Source organism: Cricetulus griseus, chromosome 6 (assembly GCF_003668045.3).
Source record: "Cricetulus griseus strain 17A/GY chromosome 6, alternate assembly CriGri-PICRH-1.0, whole genome shotgun sequence".
Taxonomy (NCBI): Eukaryota; Metazoa; Chordata; class Mammalia; order Rodentia; family Cricetidae; genus Cricetulus; species Cricetulus griseus.
Genome location: NC_048599.1, coordinates 1,424,448 through 1,439,679, shown reverse-complemented (window position 1 = coordinate 1,439,679; position 15,232 = coordinate 1,424,448). Strand labels below are relative to the sequence as shown.

Sequence of the window (15,232 nt, the reverse complement as noted above, 5' to 3'; positions counted from 1 at the left end):
GCAGATTCCCAGACTCTGGAGGAAAAAGGAGAGTGGATCCCGGAGCCAGCGCGTCTCAAGCCCCAGAGCTCTCAGGATCGTCTGGATAGCGCGCTTCGCCGCTGGACGACACACCCCCCTTCGCTTCCTCACCCTCCCCTCTGGGCGCCTCCTCACCTGCCCTGAAGGAACTTTCACCTGCAAAGGTGCAGGACAAAGCCACGCACCCGGCGCCCACCATGCGCCTCAACAGCTCGGTGCAGCAGGGCGCCCCTGTTGAACTCGGAGGCCAGCCTTTCCCGAGGTCGCAATCAGGACTGGAGGCGATGCTCCTGGCGCTTGGCTTGGGAAACGGCTCTAGCAACACCTCGGAATCTGTCCTGGCAGCGCCCAACAGCGACTTGGACGTGAACACTGACATCTATTCCAAGGTGCTGGTGACCGCTGTATACCTGGCACTCTTTGTGGTGGGCACTGTAGGGAACTCAGTGACAGCCTTCACTCTGGCGCGGAAGAAGTCGCTGCAGAGCCTGCAGAGCACTGTGCATTATCACTTGGGCAGCCTGGCCCTGTCCGACCTGCTCATCCTGCTGCTGGCCATGCCCGTGGAACTGTACAACTTCATCTGGGTGCACCATCCCTGGGCCTTTGGGGATGCTGGCTGCCGTGGCTACTATTTCCTGCGTGATGCCTGCACCTATGCCACAGCCCTCAATGTAGCCAGCTTGAGTGTGGAAAGGTACTTGGCCATCTGCCATCCCTTCAAGGCCAAGACCCTCATGTCCCGTAGCCGCACCAAGAAATTCATCAGTGCCATATGGCTAGCCTCGGGGCTGCTAGCCGTGCCTATGCTCTTCACAATGGGCCTGCAGAACCGCAGTGCCGATGGCCAACACCCTGGTGGCCTGGTGTGCACACCCATTGTAGACACAGCCACAGTCAAGGTCGTCATCCAGGTAAGAGTGTTTAAGTGGGGACTCTGCTATGCCACGTTAGGGAGCACACCAGGGCAGCCACTGTTCCCATCTGGCTGTGCCTTTCCACGGGGGCCACACAGAGACTTCTAGCAAAGTCACCTCAGAAGCCCCAGTGAGTCAAGGCACCACCCGGGGAGACAACAGCAGTGTTGCCCTATGGAAAGAACAGTGCCTCAGCAGCACTTTCTTCTCCTTTGTCCCAAAGTAGGCCCCAGTGACATCATCCTGAGTGCTGTGTACTGAGAGAGTTCAGCTGCTCCTAGGAGGCAGGGAAGGACAGAGTACCTCCAGCAGCTCATCCATTCTTCCTCCACTTTCCACTCCCAGCTGCCTGTCCCACCCTGTTTCTTTCCCTCCTGTTGAAGAGGGCTTGAGCCCCAACAGTGACTTCCCCCTGTTTCCTCTAACTCTGTGGGTACTCAGGGGAGAGGGAGTCATTTCAAGAGGTTGTGGAATTGTCCGACCACCGGATTGTTGCCCGCCCCCTAAGCCTCCTGGCTGCCTCTCCTGGACCCTCACCTAGGAGTTGGAGCTTTAACCTTGAATATGTTCCTAGCTGAGTTGCAGTTTCCCCGTCTGAGAATTGAGGTGATCGTGATATTGAAATGAGTACTGTGAGAGGGATTCACAGGTCCCTGGGGTGCTTAAAGCCCTCACAGGCAGTGTCCTTGTTGCTGCTAGTGGTGATGTTTCTGCAGAGGGTCTGGGGTGTCTGGGTGTGGTGAGGCAAGTAAGATTGAGGAGAGTATCCACAAGGGAAGCCAGAGCAGAAATAATACTTTAAGACAGGCATGGTAGTGCCAACTCTCAAGTTTGAGGCAGGCCTCTATGCTACATAGTGAGACCCTGTCTGGAAAACAATAAAAAGAAATTTAAAAAAGAAAATAAAAATGAAGGAAGAAAGCCGGGTGTTGGTGGCACACACCTTTAAGCCCAGCACTCGGGAGGCAGAGGCAGGTAGATCTCTGTGAGTTTGGGGCCAGCCTGATCTACAGAGCGAGTGCCAGGATAAGCTCCAAAGCTACACAGAGAAAGCCTGTCTCAAAAAACCGAAAAAAAAAAAAAAAGAAGGAAGGAAGAAAGTTGTGAATAATTTACTGGCCCCAGACCCTGGGCAACCATGGAGGCACAGGGAGGCAAAGAAGGAAGAGAATGAAGGGGACAGTATGGACAGAGGTTCCTGCCATGTTGGAGGAGCCTCCAGGAAAGCTGGCTGTCCCATATGTCTGTCAATTTCCTCACCAATGGCCTCCCACAGCCTCCCAGCAGGATTCCATGGTCACTTTGGAAGCCACATTGTGTGTCCAGGTGCCACACAGGAACCAGCAATACTGAGTGGGTTGTAACCAGCATTCAGACTCTGGGAAGTACTTAACTCAACAGGTCATCTCTGAGGCGGGCCATGGGGCCAAAAATGCACTTGTTCTACAAGTGTCCCTCTATGGGGCCCCTCCTGGGATGCCACTCTGAGCAGGGATAAGTCAGGGTTCAAATTCTCTATCAAGAACCTGCACATTGAGACAAGCGTATTTGGTGGGTGCTCATTGGTAAACAGCAGGCGATTACTGTGGCTTCTTGCTTCCTTTGAGACATGTTTCTTCCTTCAAGCTCCTGCCTTTGATCAACCACACTGCCTGGGGATGGCGGTCTGTCTACTTGTAGGGCCTTAGCAAGGGGGCAAGCACAACTCATCCCTATCTCCCAGACATTACCCTTCCTGCAGAACCCCCGTTGGTGCCACAGAACCCGTATGACAGGGTGTCTCCTCCATCTCAAAGCTATGATGCCTGGGACTTGCCATTGCTTGGCAGCCTCAGGGCCCATTTGACAGGATCCTGGTCATTGTCTATCCATCAGCAATGTTTATTAAGTACCCAACCTGGGCCAGGCTCCCCTCTGTAGCTGTCATGGTGTTGGCTGAGTGTTTACTAACTGCCTGATGGCTGCCTTCATGCCCCTGGAGAATAGGGCTCCCATTTTTCCTTTGAAGACGCAGCCTCATTTCTTGGTGATAGCATGTTTTTCCGTCTATCTGACGTTAACAGCTGACCAGGCTTCTCTGGCTGGGAACACAAGCTCTTCTGGGTACTTGATGAGACCATTCCTTAGGAGAGACCTGGGCCCTCTCAGCCCTCCTGCACCACTGACCACCGTCTGAAGATGTGTTTATATCCTGAGGTTGTAGTGTTTGTGGTACCCACCAGGATGCCGGGTACCTGAAGCAGATCTGAATGGGTAGCGTCTGCTTTACTGAGTGTCCCCAGTCAGGGCCGGCAACCCCACGCCTCCACCCTCATGACCATATTTGGAAGTATTGATGTGTTGGCCTCTTTCCAAAACAGGGACATCCCCCTGCCTTTGCGCCTTCTGTGAGGACTGGCTACTCTGCATGGTTTAAGGATTCCATCTCAGGCACTTGTAAATGGAAATTATTTAAAAATGAGCTGAGAGTTAGGTGGTAAAACTTCTGAGCCGCTGAGAACAGTGACTGTTTGGAGATCAGGTGTTTGGGTATAGCAGGACTGGTCAGGCAGTGGGAGAAGCAGAACAGCCGGCGAGGCCTGGTGCCCAGCTTCTCCCCAAGGCTTGAGACCTGACTCCTATACCAGTGACAGGAGGAAGAGCTGGAGACTTGGGGACTTTATGGTGTTCAGGGGCTCCCCAAGAATGTCACATGTCCCTGCTCAATCAGAGCCATAGGTGGCCCTGATGCCACCCAGGCCAGCTTCCTACTCTGACCTACAACTGTCCTGCTCCTGCTCCCTGTTCTGACCTGCTCTATAAATGTCTTACGCTGACCTTGTAACTTATGTCCCAGACTAGAGCTTATACAGGTCCTGTGCCCACATGCCGAGGTAGCATGTGCCGAATGTGGGGAAGAAAGGTGAGCCCAGGGACTGTATCCGTGCTCCCCAATCCACCATCCATTCAGTCATCCTCAGAACACCTCCTTTCCAGTGAAAATGGAAGGATTTCTCTTGTGTCCAGACCCAACCTAAGATGCAGCATCAGTGCTGGAGAGGGTACAGTCCATACAGGGAGAGGGTACAGTCCATACAGGGAGAGGGTACAGTCCATACAGGGAGAGGGAACAGTCCATACAGGGAGAGGGAACAGTCCATACAGGGAGAGGGTACAGTCCATACAGGGAGAGGGAACAGTCCATACAGGGAGAGGGTACAGTCCATACAGGGAGAGGGAACAGTCCATACAGGGAGAGGGTACAGTCCATACAGGGAGAGGGTACAGTCCATACAGGGAGAGGGTACAGTCCATACAGGGAGAGGGAACACAGTCCATACAGGGAGAGGGTACAGTCCATACAGGGAGAGGGTACAGTCCATACAGGGAGAGGGAACACAGTCCATACAGGGAGAGGGTACAGTCCATACAGGGAGAGGGAACACAGTCCATACAGGGAGAGGGAACACGGTCCATACAGGGAGAGGGTACAGTCCATACAGGGAGAGGGAACACAGTCCATACAGGGAGAGGGAACACGGTCCATACAGGGAGAGGGTACAGTCCATACAGGGAGAGGGTACAGTTCATACAGGGAGAGGGTACACAGTCCATACAGGGAGAGGGTACAGTCTATACAGGGAGAGGGTACAGTCCATACAGGGAGAGGGTACAGTCCATACAGGGAGAGGGTACACAGTCCATACAGGGAGAGGGAACACAGTCCATACAGGGAGAGGGTACAGTCCATACAGGGAGAGGGTACAGTTCATACAGGGAGAGGGTACAGTCCATACAGGGAGAGGGTACAGTCCATACAGGGAGAGGGTACAGTTCATACAGGGAGAGGGTACAGTCCATACAGGGAGAGGGTACAGTCCATACAGGGAGAGGGAACACAGTCCATACAGGGAGAGGGAACACAGTCCATACAGGGAGAGGGTACAGTCCATACAGGGAGAGGGAACACAGTCCATACAGGGAGAGGGAACACAGTCCATACAGGGAGAGGGAACACAGTCCATACAGGGAGAGGGAACACAGTCCATACAGGGAGAGGGAACACAGTCCATACAGGGAGAGGGTACAGTCCATACAGGGAGAGGGTACAGTTCATACAGGGAGAGGGAACACAGTCCATACAGGGAGAGGGAACACAGTCCATACAGGGAGAGGGAACACAGTCCATACAGGGAGAGGGTACACAGTCCATACAGGGAGAGGGTACAGTTCATACAGGGAGAGGGAACACAGTCCATACAGGGAGAGGGTACATAGTCCATCCCAGGGAGAGGGGAGGTTACAGTCCATACAGGGAGAGGGGAGGCTACAGTCCATACAGGGAGAGGGGAGGCTACAGTCCATACAGGGAGAGGTGGTGCCCACAGCCGCTGTCTCACGGCTACAGCGGATCAGCTGCAAGGTGACAGACGAAGAGAGCACCAAGCTGCTCAGGGATGACAAGGAAAGGAGAAACACTCTGACTCCACAATGAAGAAGATTGGCTCTAATACAGTCTGGGGGAAAGCCACAGGTGTGTGTAGGTGAAGCAATAGTGAATATTGGGTTTCCATCTTTTATATATACTTGAAGTGTTTCATGATCAAAGTTTTTTAAATTACTCTGTGTGTGTGTGTGTGTGTGTGTGTGTGTGTGTGTGTGTGTGTGTGTACATGAGTGCATGCATTTTTGTGCATGCTTGCACACACTCTAGTGAAGGTTTGTGCATGTGGAGTTCAGAAAATAACTTTAGGAGTGAGTTCTCTCCTTCTACTGTGGGGCCCAGGTGTCAAACACAGGTTGTCAGGTTTGTGCACTGAGCACTTTTACCCAACTGAGCAATCTTGCCATCATGATGGCTAAAGGTTCTATTTTTTTTTTTTTGAGACAGGGTTTCTCTGTGTGGGCCTGGTTGTTCTGGAACTCACTCTGTAGACCATGCTGGCCTCAAACCCACAGAGATCCGCCTGCCCCTGCCTCCCGAGTGCTGGGATTAAAGGCGTGTGGCGCCATGCCCAGCCTGATGATTGAAGTTATTATTATTATTTACTAATGTGTATGTGAAGTTGTCTGCACCTGTACCCTGGAGCTCAAGTTACAGGGTTGTGGGCCACCTGATGTGGGTGCTGGGAACCAAACTTCAGTCCTCTGGAAGATCAGAAGCACTCTTAACCACTGACTCATCTCTCCTGCCCCTGGTCAAAGCTTTTGAAAGCCCAATATGCTGTATATTGCTGGACATAGTGGTTTATATCTGTACTCTCACCTCTCTGGAGACTAAGACTGGGCTATATAATAAAACCTGGTCAGAGAGGACTTGGGGTAGGGTGGGCTTATGAAATCTGGTGTTCAGACTATAGAATGTAACTGAGCACCATGGGTAAGATTCTAAGGCTAGGGGGAGAAAGGAAAATTGAGATGGTCTTCCAGAAGGAGGTAACCCTCACCTTGAGAACAGGGTGATCTGAACTTGCTGGCCTGGCCTAGCAAGGCAGGACATGAAGGATGGGGACATGCGGGCAGTCCAGGTGGGGTCCTATACTGGGATCTTGCTTCTCAGAAAGCAACAAGGGCAGGGCCAATGTATTCGTGTCAATCAGGTGACTTGAGAGAGCACTTGTCCAACGTGGCCATCTGACTGTTGGTGATTCTTCTAGGGATAAGGGTCATTGTCTCTGGGTGATGAGGGAAGATAAGAGAACACGAGCCCTGGAGGAAGGGTCTGATCCACAGCACCTCAGGGGCTGTACGTGGAGCTCCCGTGGTACCCAAGCTCTGGGCTCTTAGGCCTCATCCTCAGACTGATGCTTTTTCTGGATGCTGTCCATCCGTAAGGCCTTCATCTGTCACCCTGTTGCAGAGTGTCAAGGGCAGTGGGATTGTTTGTCCTGAGAATAGCCTCATGCCATAGTCTCAATATGTTATACTGGGAGGCAGAGACTCTGGTTGGTCAAGTCTGATAATGTAACAGAGATGCTCCCATGGTGACATTCAAACATTGAGGCTCCTGGGCCAGCCTGACACAGAGGGCACCACCACCATATCAGACCACACACCAGGGTTGGAGCTTTGTCTGTCCACATTTCCCAAACCATAATTATAGAACCTTGTATGATTTTTCTAGCTGTCTGTGTCTAAAGGGAGGAGAGGCTCTCAAACCCTTTCCTCCCCATGTTGGTATCAGTGTTTTATCACAGACACTGAGGGCAAACTATAACAGGGCTTGGCCAAGTTGAAAGTTCCCCCTGCCTTCTTCCAGCCAGACACCTGTGTCCTCTGGAGGCCATTCTGTCAGTGCCAACGCTGGTTTGGAAGGCAAACCAGATATAGTTGGTGACTTGGCAGATACTCCAGCACCTGAATCATCACCCAAGAACAGACGGTTTGGGGGCCACCCCAGAGCAGCAGTCCAGAGCTGGATTCAAATCTGTACTCCGTAGATGGCCAGCTTCAGGACCCAGGGTACTGTTTGCTCACCTGCCAATGTTAGATGAGTTAGTTCCTATCAGGTGCTTGCATCTGCCAGGGACTGGGAGTTCTCAGTTCACAACATGCAGGTTTCCTTTTACTCCAGGAAACAACAAAGATACAGCAGATTCATAGGCAGGGCAAGGCCTCTTTAGAACAACAGAACACAAGACGCTATTACTCCCAGGATGCTCTCTTTACCAGAGCCTGAGAACAGTTCCATCATCTTAGACACCCCACATGGCTCACACGACACTAGGTCAGGGAACACAGCCAGCTGGCCAGCACCTACCTACCTCCTTTGAGAGATACTTGCTGTCTGAGGCGGAGTCCAGGACCAGGTCTCTCCAGCAGCTTATTCTGAGGAATCCTCTGAGAATGTGGAGGCGTTAAGATTGGGGACACAGCTTGGTAGGTCAAAGAAGGTCCCTCATCGACTGCCAGGGAAAGGCGTGCAGTGTCAGGGAAGGGGAAAAGACAGGCACAAAGGCTCTGGGACAGACCTGTGCTGTGTGTGCCTAAGGAACCGGGAGAGCGCGGTTGTGCTGGAGCCATGGACATTAATGGACAGACGACGCAGTGGCTTTTACTCCAGGAAATGAGCAGCAGTGAGCTCCCCAGAAGAACAGTATGGAGGCATTATGCTTAAAGGGTACAGATCTATCTTTCTGACTTTCAGGAAACAATGTTGGGAACAGTCAGAGTAGTGAGGAAGCAGCTGCCTTATTCCATTATTCCAGAAGAGTGGCTTAGACTGGGCTGGGAGGAAGCAAACAAAGGCCTGCCACCAGATCCATGATTCGCCCCCCCCCCCGTCTCTGTCTCTCTGTCTCTCTCCTGTCTCTCTATCTCTCTCCTCTCTCTCTCTCTCTCTGTCTCTCTCTGTGTGTCTCTCTCCATCCCCCACCCTTTCCCCCTTCTTTCTTTCTTTCTTTCTTTCTTTCTTTCTTTCTTTCTTTCTTTCTTTCTTTCCTCTTCCTCTTTTTCCTCTCTCTCACCCACATGGCAGTTCCCAACTGTCTGTGACTCCAGTTCCAGGGGATCCAATACCCTCACACAGACAAACATGCAAGCAAAACACCAATGCAAGTAAAATGAAAATAAATAAATTTTTTAAGGAAAAAAAATCAACTTCCAAGGCTAGAGAAATGACTCAGTGGTTAGGAACACTGGCTGCTCTTCCAGAGTTGAGGTTCAGCTCCCCACCACCACCCACAGATTCAATCCCAGGGGCTGTGACATGGCCTCTGGACTCCCTGAGGAAGTGGCGCACAGGCACACATTCAGGCAAACGCTCACACACATAACAACTTCCAGCTTCCTGGTTGTGTCTCCAGTTTAATTTATATTAATTTTTTATTTCTTATGTCTGTTCCCTTTGAGTTTAATTTGTTCTTCTTTGCCCGGACTGATGGACTGCTTTTCTTGTTTTGTTTTTCTGAAACAGATTCTCACTCTGTAATACAGATTGACCTTACACTTGCAGCAATCCTCCTGCCTTAACCTGGGATTACAGTGTAAGCCACCACACCCAGTTCATTCATCTAGACTTCTTATGGGAAAAAAACTTAGATTGTTGGTTTAAGAATGTCATTATATATTCTTATTGGTCGTGGTAGGGGTTTTTTTTTTTTTGATTTGTTTTGTTTTTCTTGGGTTTTTTTGGTTGTTGTTGTTTGTTTTGGTTTTTTTTTTCTGTTTTTGTTTTTTTGTTTTTCGAGACAGGGCTTCTCTGTGTAGCTTTGGAGCCTGTCCTGGCACTCGCTCTGGAGACCAGGCTGGCCTTGAACTCACAGAGATCCTACTGCCTCTGCCTCCCGAGTGCTGGGATTAAAGGCGTGCACTACCAACGCCTGGCTTTGTGGTGGTTTTTTGAGACAGGATTTTTCTGTGTAGCCCTGTTTGTCCTGGAACTCACTCTGTAGACCAGGCTGGCCTCAAACTCAGAGATCTATCTGCCTCCCGGGTGCTGGGATTAAAGGCATGCACCATCACATCCAGCAGGAACTTTATTTATTTAATGTATAAGCAATTAATGCTACAAAAATTCCTTGGTAGTGCTGCTTTAGTAGCATCTGGAAGTTTGGGTTTGGCTTTGTTGCTGTTGTTTGAGCAATATCCTTTCTTGTTCAAGGGTTTTCTTGTTTTGTTAAGATTCCCTTTTGACCTTCACTTGTTTAGAAGTGTTTGTACTTCTAGAGGCTTTGCCATCTTTCCAGATGCCGTTGTACTATATCCACTTATAACTCAATTCTATTGTTTTCAGAGAATATGCTCATATATAAATTTAGTTTGTTAGAGACTGTTTTATACCCAAGATAATAGTCTTCATTGGTACATAGTGCACAAAACGGAGGTAGAATGTTCCATTAGCAACAGATTATTCTGTAAGTGCCAATGTTTTTTGCTGGTGTTTAATTTACCTCTAAAGTTCCAGTTGGTCTTGTAACACAGTCTTTCTCTTTTATCTTCCCATTCATTTCAGAGAGTTCTGTACCTCAAGAAACATGGTCACATGCTTGTTTTTTTGTTTTTGTTTTTGTCTTGATGTGAGATCTTACTGTATAGCCCAGGCTATCCTTGAATGTGTATCCTCCTGCCCCACCTTCCCAAGTGCTGGGGTACCACAGTGCCTGCTAAAGCTTTGATCTTTCCTTCTTTGCACCATCCTGTTATTGGAACTTGCAGGTTTCTCTGTGGTCACCAGACAATACAGGAGACATCGAGGTCCCCACTTCGGTTTCTTAGTCTTGCTAACAAAAGAATTTAAGAATGGATTCAAACAAATGCTCAGGGATGATTTTATTAAAGTTTAAAAAGAAAACTCCCAGGGCAGGTGTAATATAAATCTCAGCAGCTGCCTGAAGAAGAATGAAGGGAAAAAAGTCATTTAAACTGCCATGGGAGTCAGACACAAGGCCACATAACAGGGGAGGGGTGGGGGCGGGGCTTTAGAGAAAGTAAAGGAGCCCAAAGTGTCAGGAAACATGCACAGGTTCAGGCCAGCATCCAAAAGAGACAGTAAAAGCTGGGAGTGGGGGGTGTCTTTTGGATTCAGGCTTCAGAAAGGTGAGACAATCCAGCTGGGCCTCATGGTGACTCATAGGGATTGTCCTGAGGAATTCTGGAAGCAGAAAGTACAGTGTCCCCTTAAAGGGAAAATTACTGCCCCTATCTCTTTAGCATAGTTTAAGGAGAGCCCACCTTCCTAAGTTGATTGACCAGGCCTAGAGGGAATGCTAAGTCTTCACCTGGGCCAAGATTCTATTCTTTTGGCCAGAAGGAGTATTTTTGTTTTTGTTTTCCTCAATGGGCAGTTACTGTGACTGTAAGAATCCCATGGATGTATCGAATGACTGTCTTTTCCTTTAGGGTGAGTCATATTTCTGGGTCTTTCAATGGTAACTTTGAATTGTTTCTCCTGCATTTTAAACTGTGTTGTGGTATTTCAGGTTATGTTAACTCCTGAGGAATGCTGGTGTTTTCCTTAGGTAGGCAGGCAGTCCAGGGAGAGCAGTACTGGGTTGTACGATCTGTTGATGGCGGTGCCAACATCAGGACCACTGCTAAGCCCTGAGTTTCCTCTGAACACACACCTTAGTCTTGGTTCATGGCTGTGGCTCAGTCCTCAAGCCCCTACTGTGAGTCACATGCATATGTCATTCAAAGACAATGGGTCAGACACAGCATCAGTGGGTCCCTTTCTCTCTCCTCTCAGATTTCCTCCCCTGATCCTCGATTTCTGGGGCTCCTTTTCTCCATCCTCTGCTGAGGAAATCAGAGTCTTCCATCTCTGCTGGCTTTTCAGAGTCACCCCCCTAATAGGGCCTTTCCTGCACAAAATCTGGCAAATACCGACCTGTGGTAAGTCTCACAGATCCCTTCCACCTCTCACTGGTCTGTCTACTTTGTGGTCTGCGCCATGCGACTACTTCTTGTCAGTGGGTCACTTCTTCCTATTTCTTTACATATTTGATAGCCTTTTAACTGATAATAGACACTGTAGATGAGACATTACAGGGGTTCTGGGTTCCATTACATTGCCTTAAAGGATCTGATTTCTGCTCAAGCAAGAGGCCCTAAAGCGAATAGAGCATCTTCGGAATGCTCAAGGCTGTATTTGATGTTATGCTGAGTGGAAGAGGACAATACACATACCACACACACACACACACACACACACACACACACACTTCAGCCTGTTAGGGTAAGGTCAATATAGGTAATCCCCGGATGGAAGATCAGTGTGGAAACGGCCCCTCCCCTCCAGCTCCGGCCTCCAAGAAGCCTTCCATGTTCTGTCTAGACCTAGCCCTACCAGCACAAAACCCATAGGGAAGGCCTGTGTGGATTCACAGCCCGGTCCTTGAACTTGGCCTTGCCAGCTAAGAAGCTGTCCTCACAAAGACTCCAGCTCCCCTCCAAAAACAAAAACAAAAACAAGAAAGAAAGAAAGAAAGAAAGAAAGAGAAAAAGGAAAAAAAACCCGACAGGTGTTGGTGGCGCACGCCTTTAATCCCAGCACTCAAGAGGCAGAGGCAGGTGCATCTCTGTGAGTTTGAAGCCAGCCTGGTCTACAGAGCAAGATCAGGACAGGCTCCAAAGCAATACAGAGAATCCCTGTCTCTAAAAACCAAAAAAAAAAAAAAAAAAAAAAAAGACTTCAGCTCCCAAAGACTCCATCACAAAAACACCCCAAAGAGAAGATTTCTGAAGAGCCTCTGAAGAGCCTTTGCTGCTGGGCACAGTCGGCAGCATGTCAGAACACAGGGCCTTACCCCGTGATGGTTTATGGCTGTTTATAGCAGCTGAGCTGGTCCAGTATCTCAAGCGAAAGCCTTCTCCTAATTTCAAACACTGCCTACATCCACAAATATCCCAGGCAGCTAAGATGCAGAACTTTGGCTTAAAGGAATTACTACAACAATGTTGTAAGGAGAGCATAACAAAGGAAGGTACTTACTGGACAAAGGTTCAGCAAGTCTTACACTAAAGCTTATAAAAAGAGCAGAATTGTTTGGATTTCAACACATTTAGCCAGTTGTCTGTGAAAAGGTGAATTTATTGTAAATTCCAGCGACTCTCCTTTGGCGTATTTAAAGGTTAAGAGCATTCTTGGGAGAGCTTTATTTTCTTGTAACTCAGAATCGGTTCTTCTCTTTAAAGATGCCGCACTTGCAGCCCCTCAGAGAGGTTCAGAGAGCCCAGGAGATGTTTGGAAATAATCTCTCCCTGGGAACTGTTAAGATGTAAACACTCACAGCCAGTCACTGGTCCAGCGCGTGATTTCCAAGGGTTCAGTAGAACCCACGATCCCCAGCTCCTGAGGGTCAAGGAGAGTGGTCCAAAGCACATCTGGGCCATGTCATTCTGGAAGCTGAGCACCAGACATCGAGGCCTTAGAGCTGGACTGGATCCAGTGGGGCTGGCTCATTTATAACCCTGTCTGATGCAGGCAGGATGTGCACAGTAGGAAGCAACTGTCCAGAGTAAGGTTTATTGCCTAGGGGGGAGGAGGAGACATCCCACTCAGCTCACAGCCCTCCAGGACCCTGGGCCTAGCTCATAGCAGGCCCACAGCTGCTGGCCTCTGCCAAGCACATTTGAAGACACAAGACAGCAAGGTAGGCAAGAGTCTTCCCACCCTAAGGACCCTCAGACTCAGGCACCTGAAGCTCCCTTGTCTTGACTGCCTTCAGGCCAAGAGCCCCTGACATTGCCTCTGTATTTCCTGTTCTACAGATGTGTGGACCAGAACCACACTCAAGAAAAGCCTTTGGGCTACTGTGAAGCCAGCTTTGAAGGCCACCCTACTCCTGCATGGTCCCCAGAGGGGTCTTCTGTGACACCAGGTCAGGTGTGAGACACCAGTGTCACTTAGAAAATGGAGGAGGAAATGGGGAGGAATCCTGACACAGGGGCCCAGCCGTAGTCTCTGTGTACCAGCTGTGCTTTGGGGGATAGGGCCAGGATGGCCATCCTGAAAGCCTCCTCTCTCCCTGTAGTCCTCACACAAGTTTGAGGCCCCAGGATTTTTTGCCTAGCTTCAGAATCCATTTTGCTGGGATGGACTGCACTCCCAAAGGACTTTCCCTTGAGGGCTCAGCTGAATTCCAGAAGATAAAGTGGGTGACATGTCTTGTACCAGATCCTGACTTGCCACAGAGACTCCAGAATCCACTCAGACGCCCGGGCAGTAATCTGGGGTCAGGTCAGGCACCCCTGGCAGAAGAATTATTTCTGGAGCAGCCAGGCAACCCTGGGGCCCCCAGGCTGTCAAATGTGCCTGCAGACTGGAAGCCGGTAATTGCAGGGCTCTTAGGCATGTTAGCGCCTGTTAAACTTCCTGCAATTAATTTTCCTGACAGCTTGTTTAAAAGGGAGCCGTCTAATGTATTAAAAATACCTGTGTTTGTGGCAGATCAGCCAGGCGGTGCTCTTGGAGCTCCTAAAGAAAATCACCAGGGCTGGAGGTCCGTGCCATAACTGCTCTAACCTCAAGCAAGCCTAAGATCTGTGGCTGCCATAACCCAGCACCAGATACGGCCTTCTCTTGTGGCCCCAGAGGTGTGTTTCAGGGCCATGTTTCCTCCAGGAGCTTAGGAGGCTCCTTCCTCTTCTTCCAGCCATGATTGACTCCAGCATCCTTGGCTCATGGTGGCATCCCTTTGGTCTTACCTTGGTCTTCCGAAAGCCTTCTCCTCTGTCTATCTGACCCCCCTGCAACAATTGTCACAAGATTTCGGACCCACCCTGAACCAGGACACTTGCATCTAAATCTGATTATATTTTGAGGAAACACTTTTTCCAAATAAGGCTCTGTTCTCAGGTTAAGAGGTTGAACCCCCCCCAACACACACACACACACACACACACACACACACACACGCACGCACGCACGCACGCACGCACGCACGCACGCACGCACGCACACGCACACACACACACACACACACACACACGCACACACACATACACACTCATACTGTTATCTCAGGATACCGTAAAAAGAGAAGCAGAGACTGGATGCGAGGTCTGTTTTTGCTGGTCCCAGGGCATGACCACTGGGCTAGATGAGCCCCATTATCTTCTGTTCTATCCTATTTCATGCTGAGACGTTACTCTTGCTGGGCTCCTAGATACACAACAGTGAGGTTCCCAGGAGAAGGCAGGCCAGCTCCTCTGTTGGCTGCCTCTTCCCCAAATGCTGTCTGAACTCTTCACAGCTATCTCTAGATTCCATCACTACCCGCACCGTGGAAAAGACTCCCTTCACCTGCCTCATCACGGACTTTTCTAGTTGCTGAGGGGAGTGTGCTGGCTGGTTCCAGCAGAACCCTGTCTCACACACAGCGTAGCAAACTCAGGAGCATATTGATCTGGTGACAGCACGGTGGGCTGTCACTGCCACAACATCCATGGCTTCAGTCTTACCTATTGGCTCCTGCTGTCTGGTAACTTGAAGTGGGTCCCAGAGAGTTCCTGCTAGGACCCAGATCTATGAAGGTAACACTATGGGGATACTGAAGGCCAGCAGTGCTGAACATTATCAGGCTCGGTTCCTACCATAAACGTTGCCTCAGGGTCTGGAGTGGACCAAAAGGAGCAAGAAATGAGGACTAGCTGTGGTTGGGCTACTTGGCTTCAGGGTATCCTCACGCACAGGCTAGAGGGCCAGGCCCTAGGAGGGTGTGGCAGGGCAACTGGTCCTTGAACCTACAAATCCTGTTCCATTTGCCTTCTGGGCCTTGTGGCTTTCCAAGAGACTCACTGCCTTGTTCCTGTTGTGGGGCGGCAACATGTTCTGAGTGGCATAAAATAGGACTGCCCAATCTGCACTCCAGTCT

At 49.9% G+C, this 15,232-nt stretch overlaps 1 protein-coding gene across 1 annotated transcript in view; it reads left to right on the top strand.

Moving 5' to 3' along the window:
• Positions 1-218: 218 nt before the first annotated feature.
• Positions 219-15,232, top strand: part of Ntsr1 (neurotensin receptor 1) — a 41,527-nt gene continuing 26,513 nt past the window's right edge. The window contains exon 1 of the mRNA XM_027419897.2: positions 219-935. Within this exon, the coding sequence (XP_027275698.1) occupies positions 219-935 (717 nt within the window). The remainder of the gene's footprint in view (positions 936-15,232) is intronic.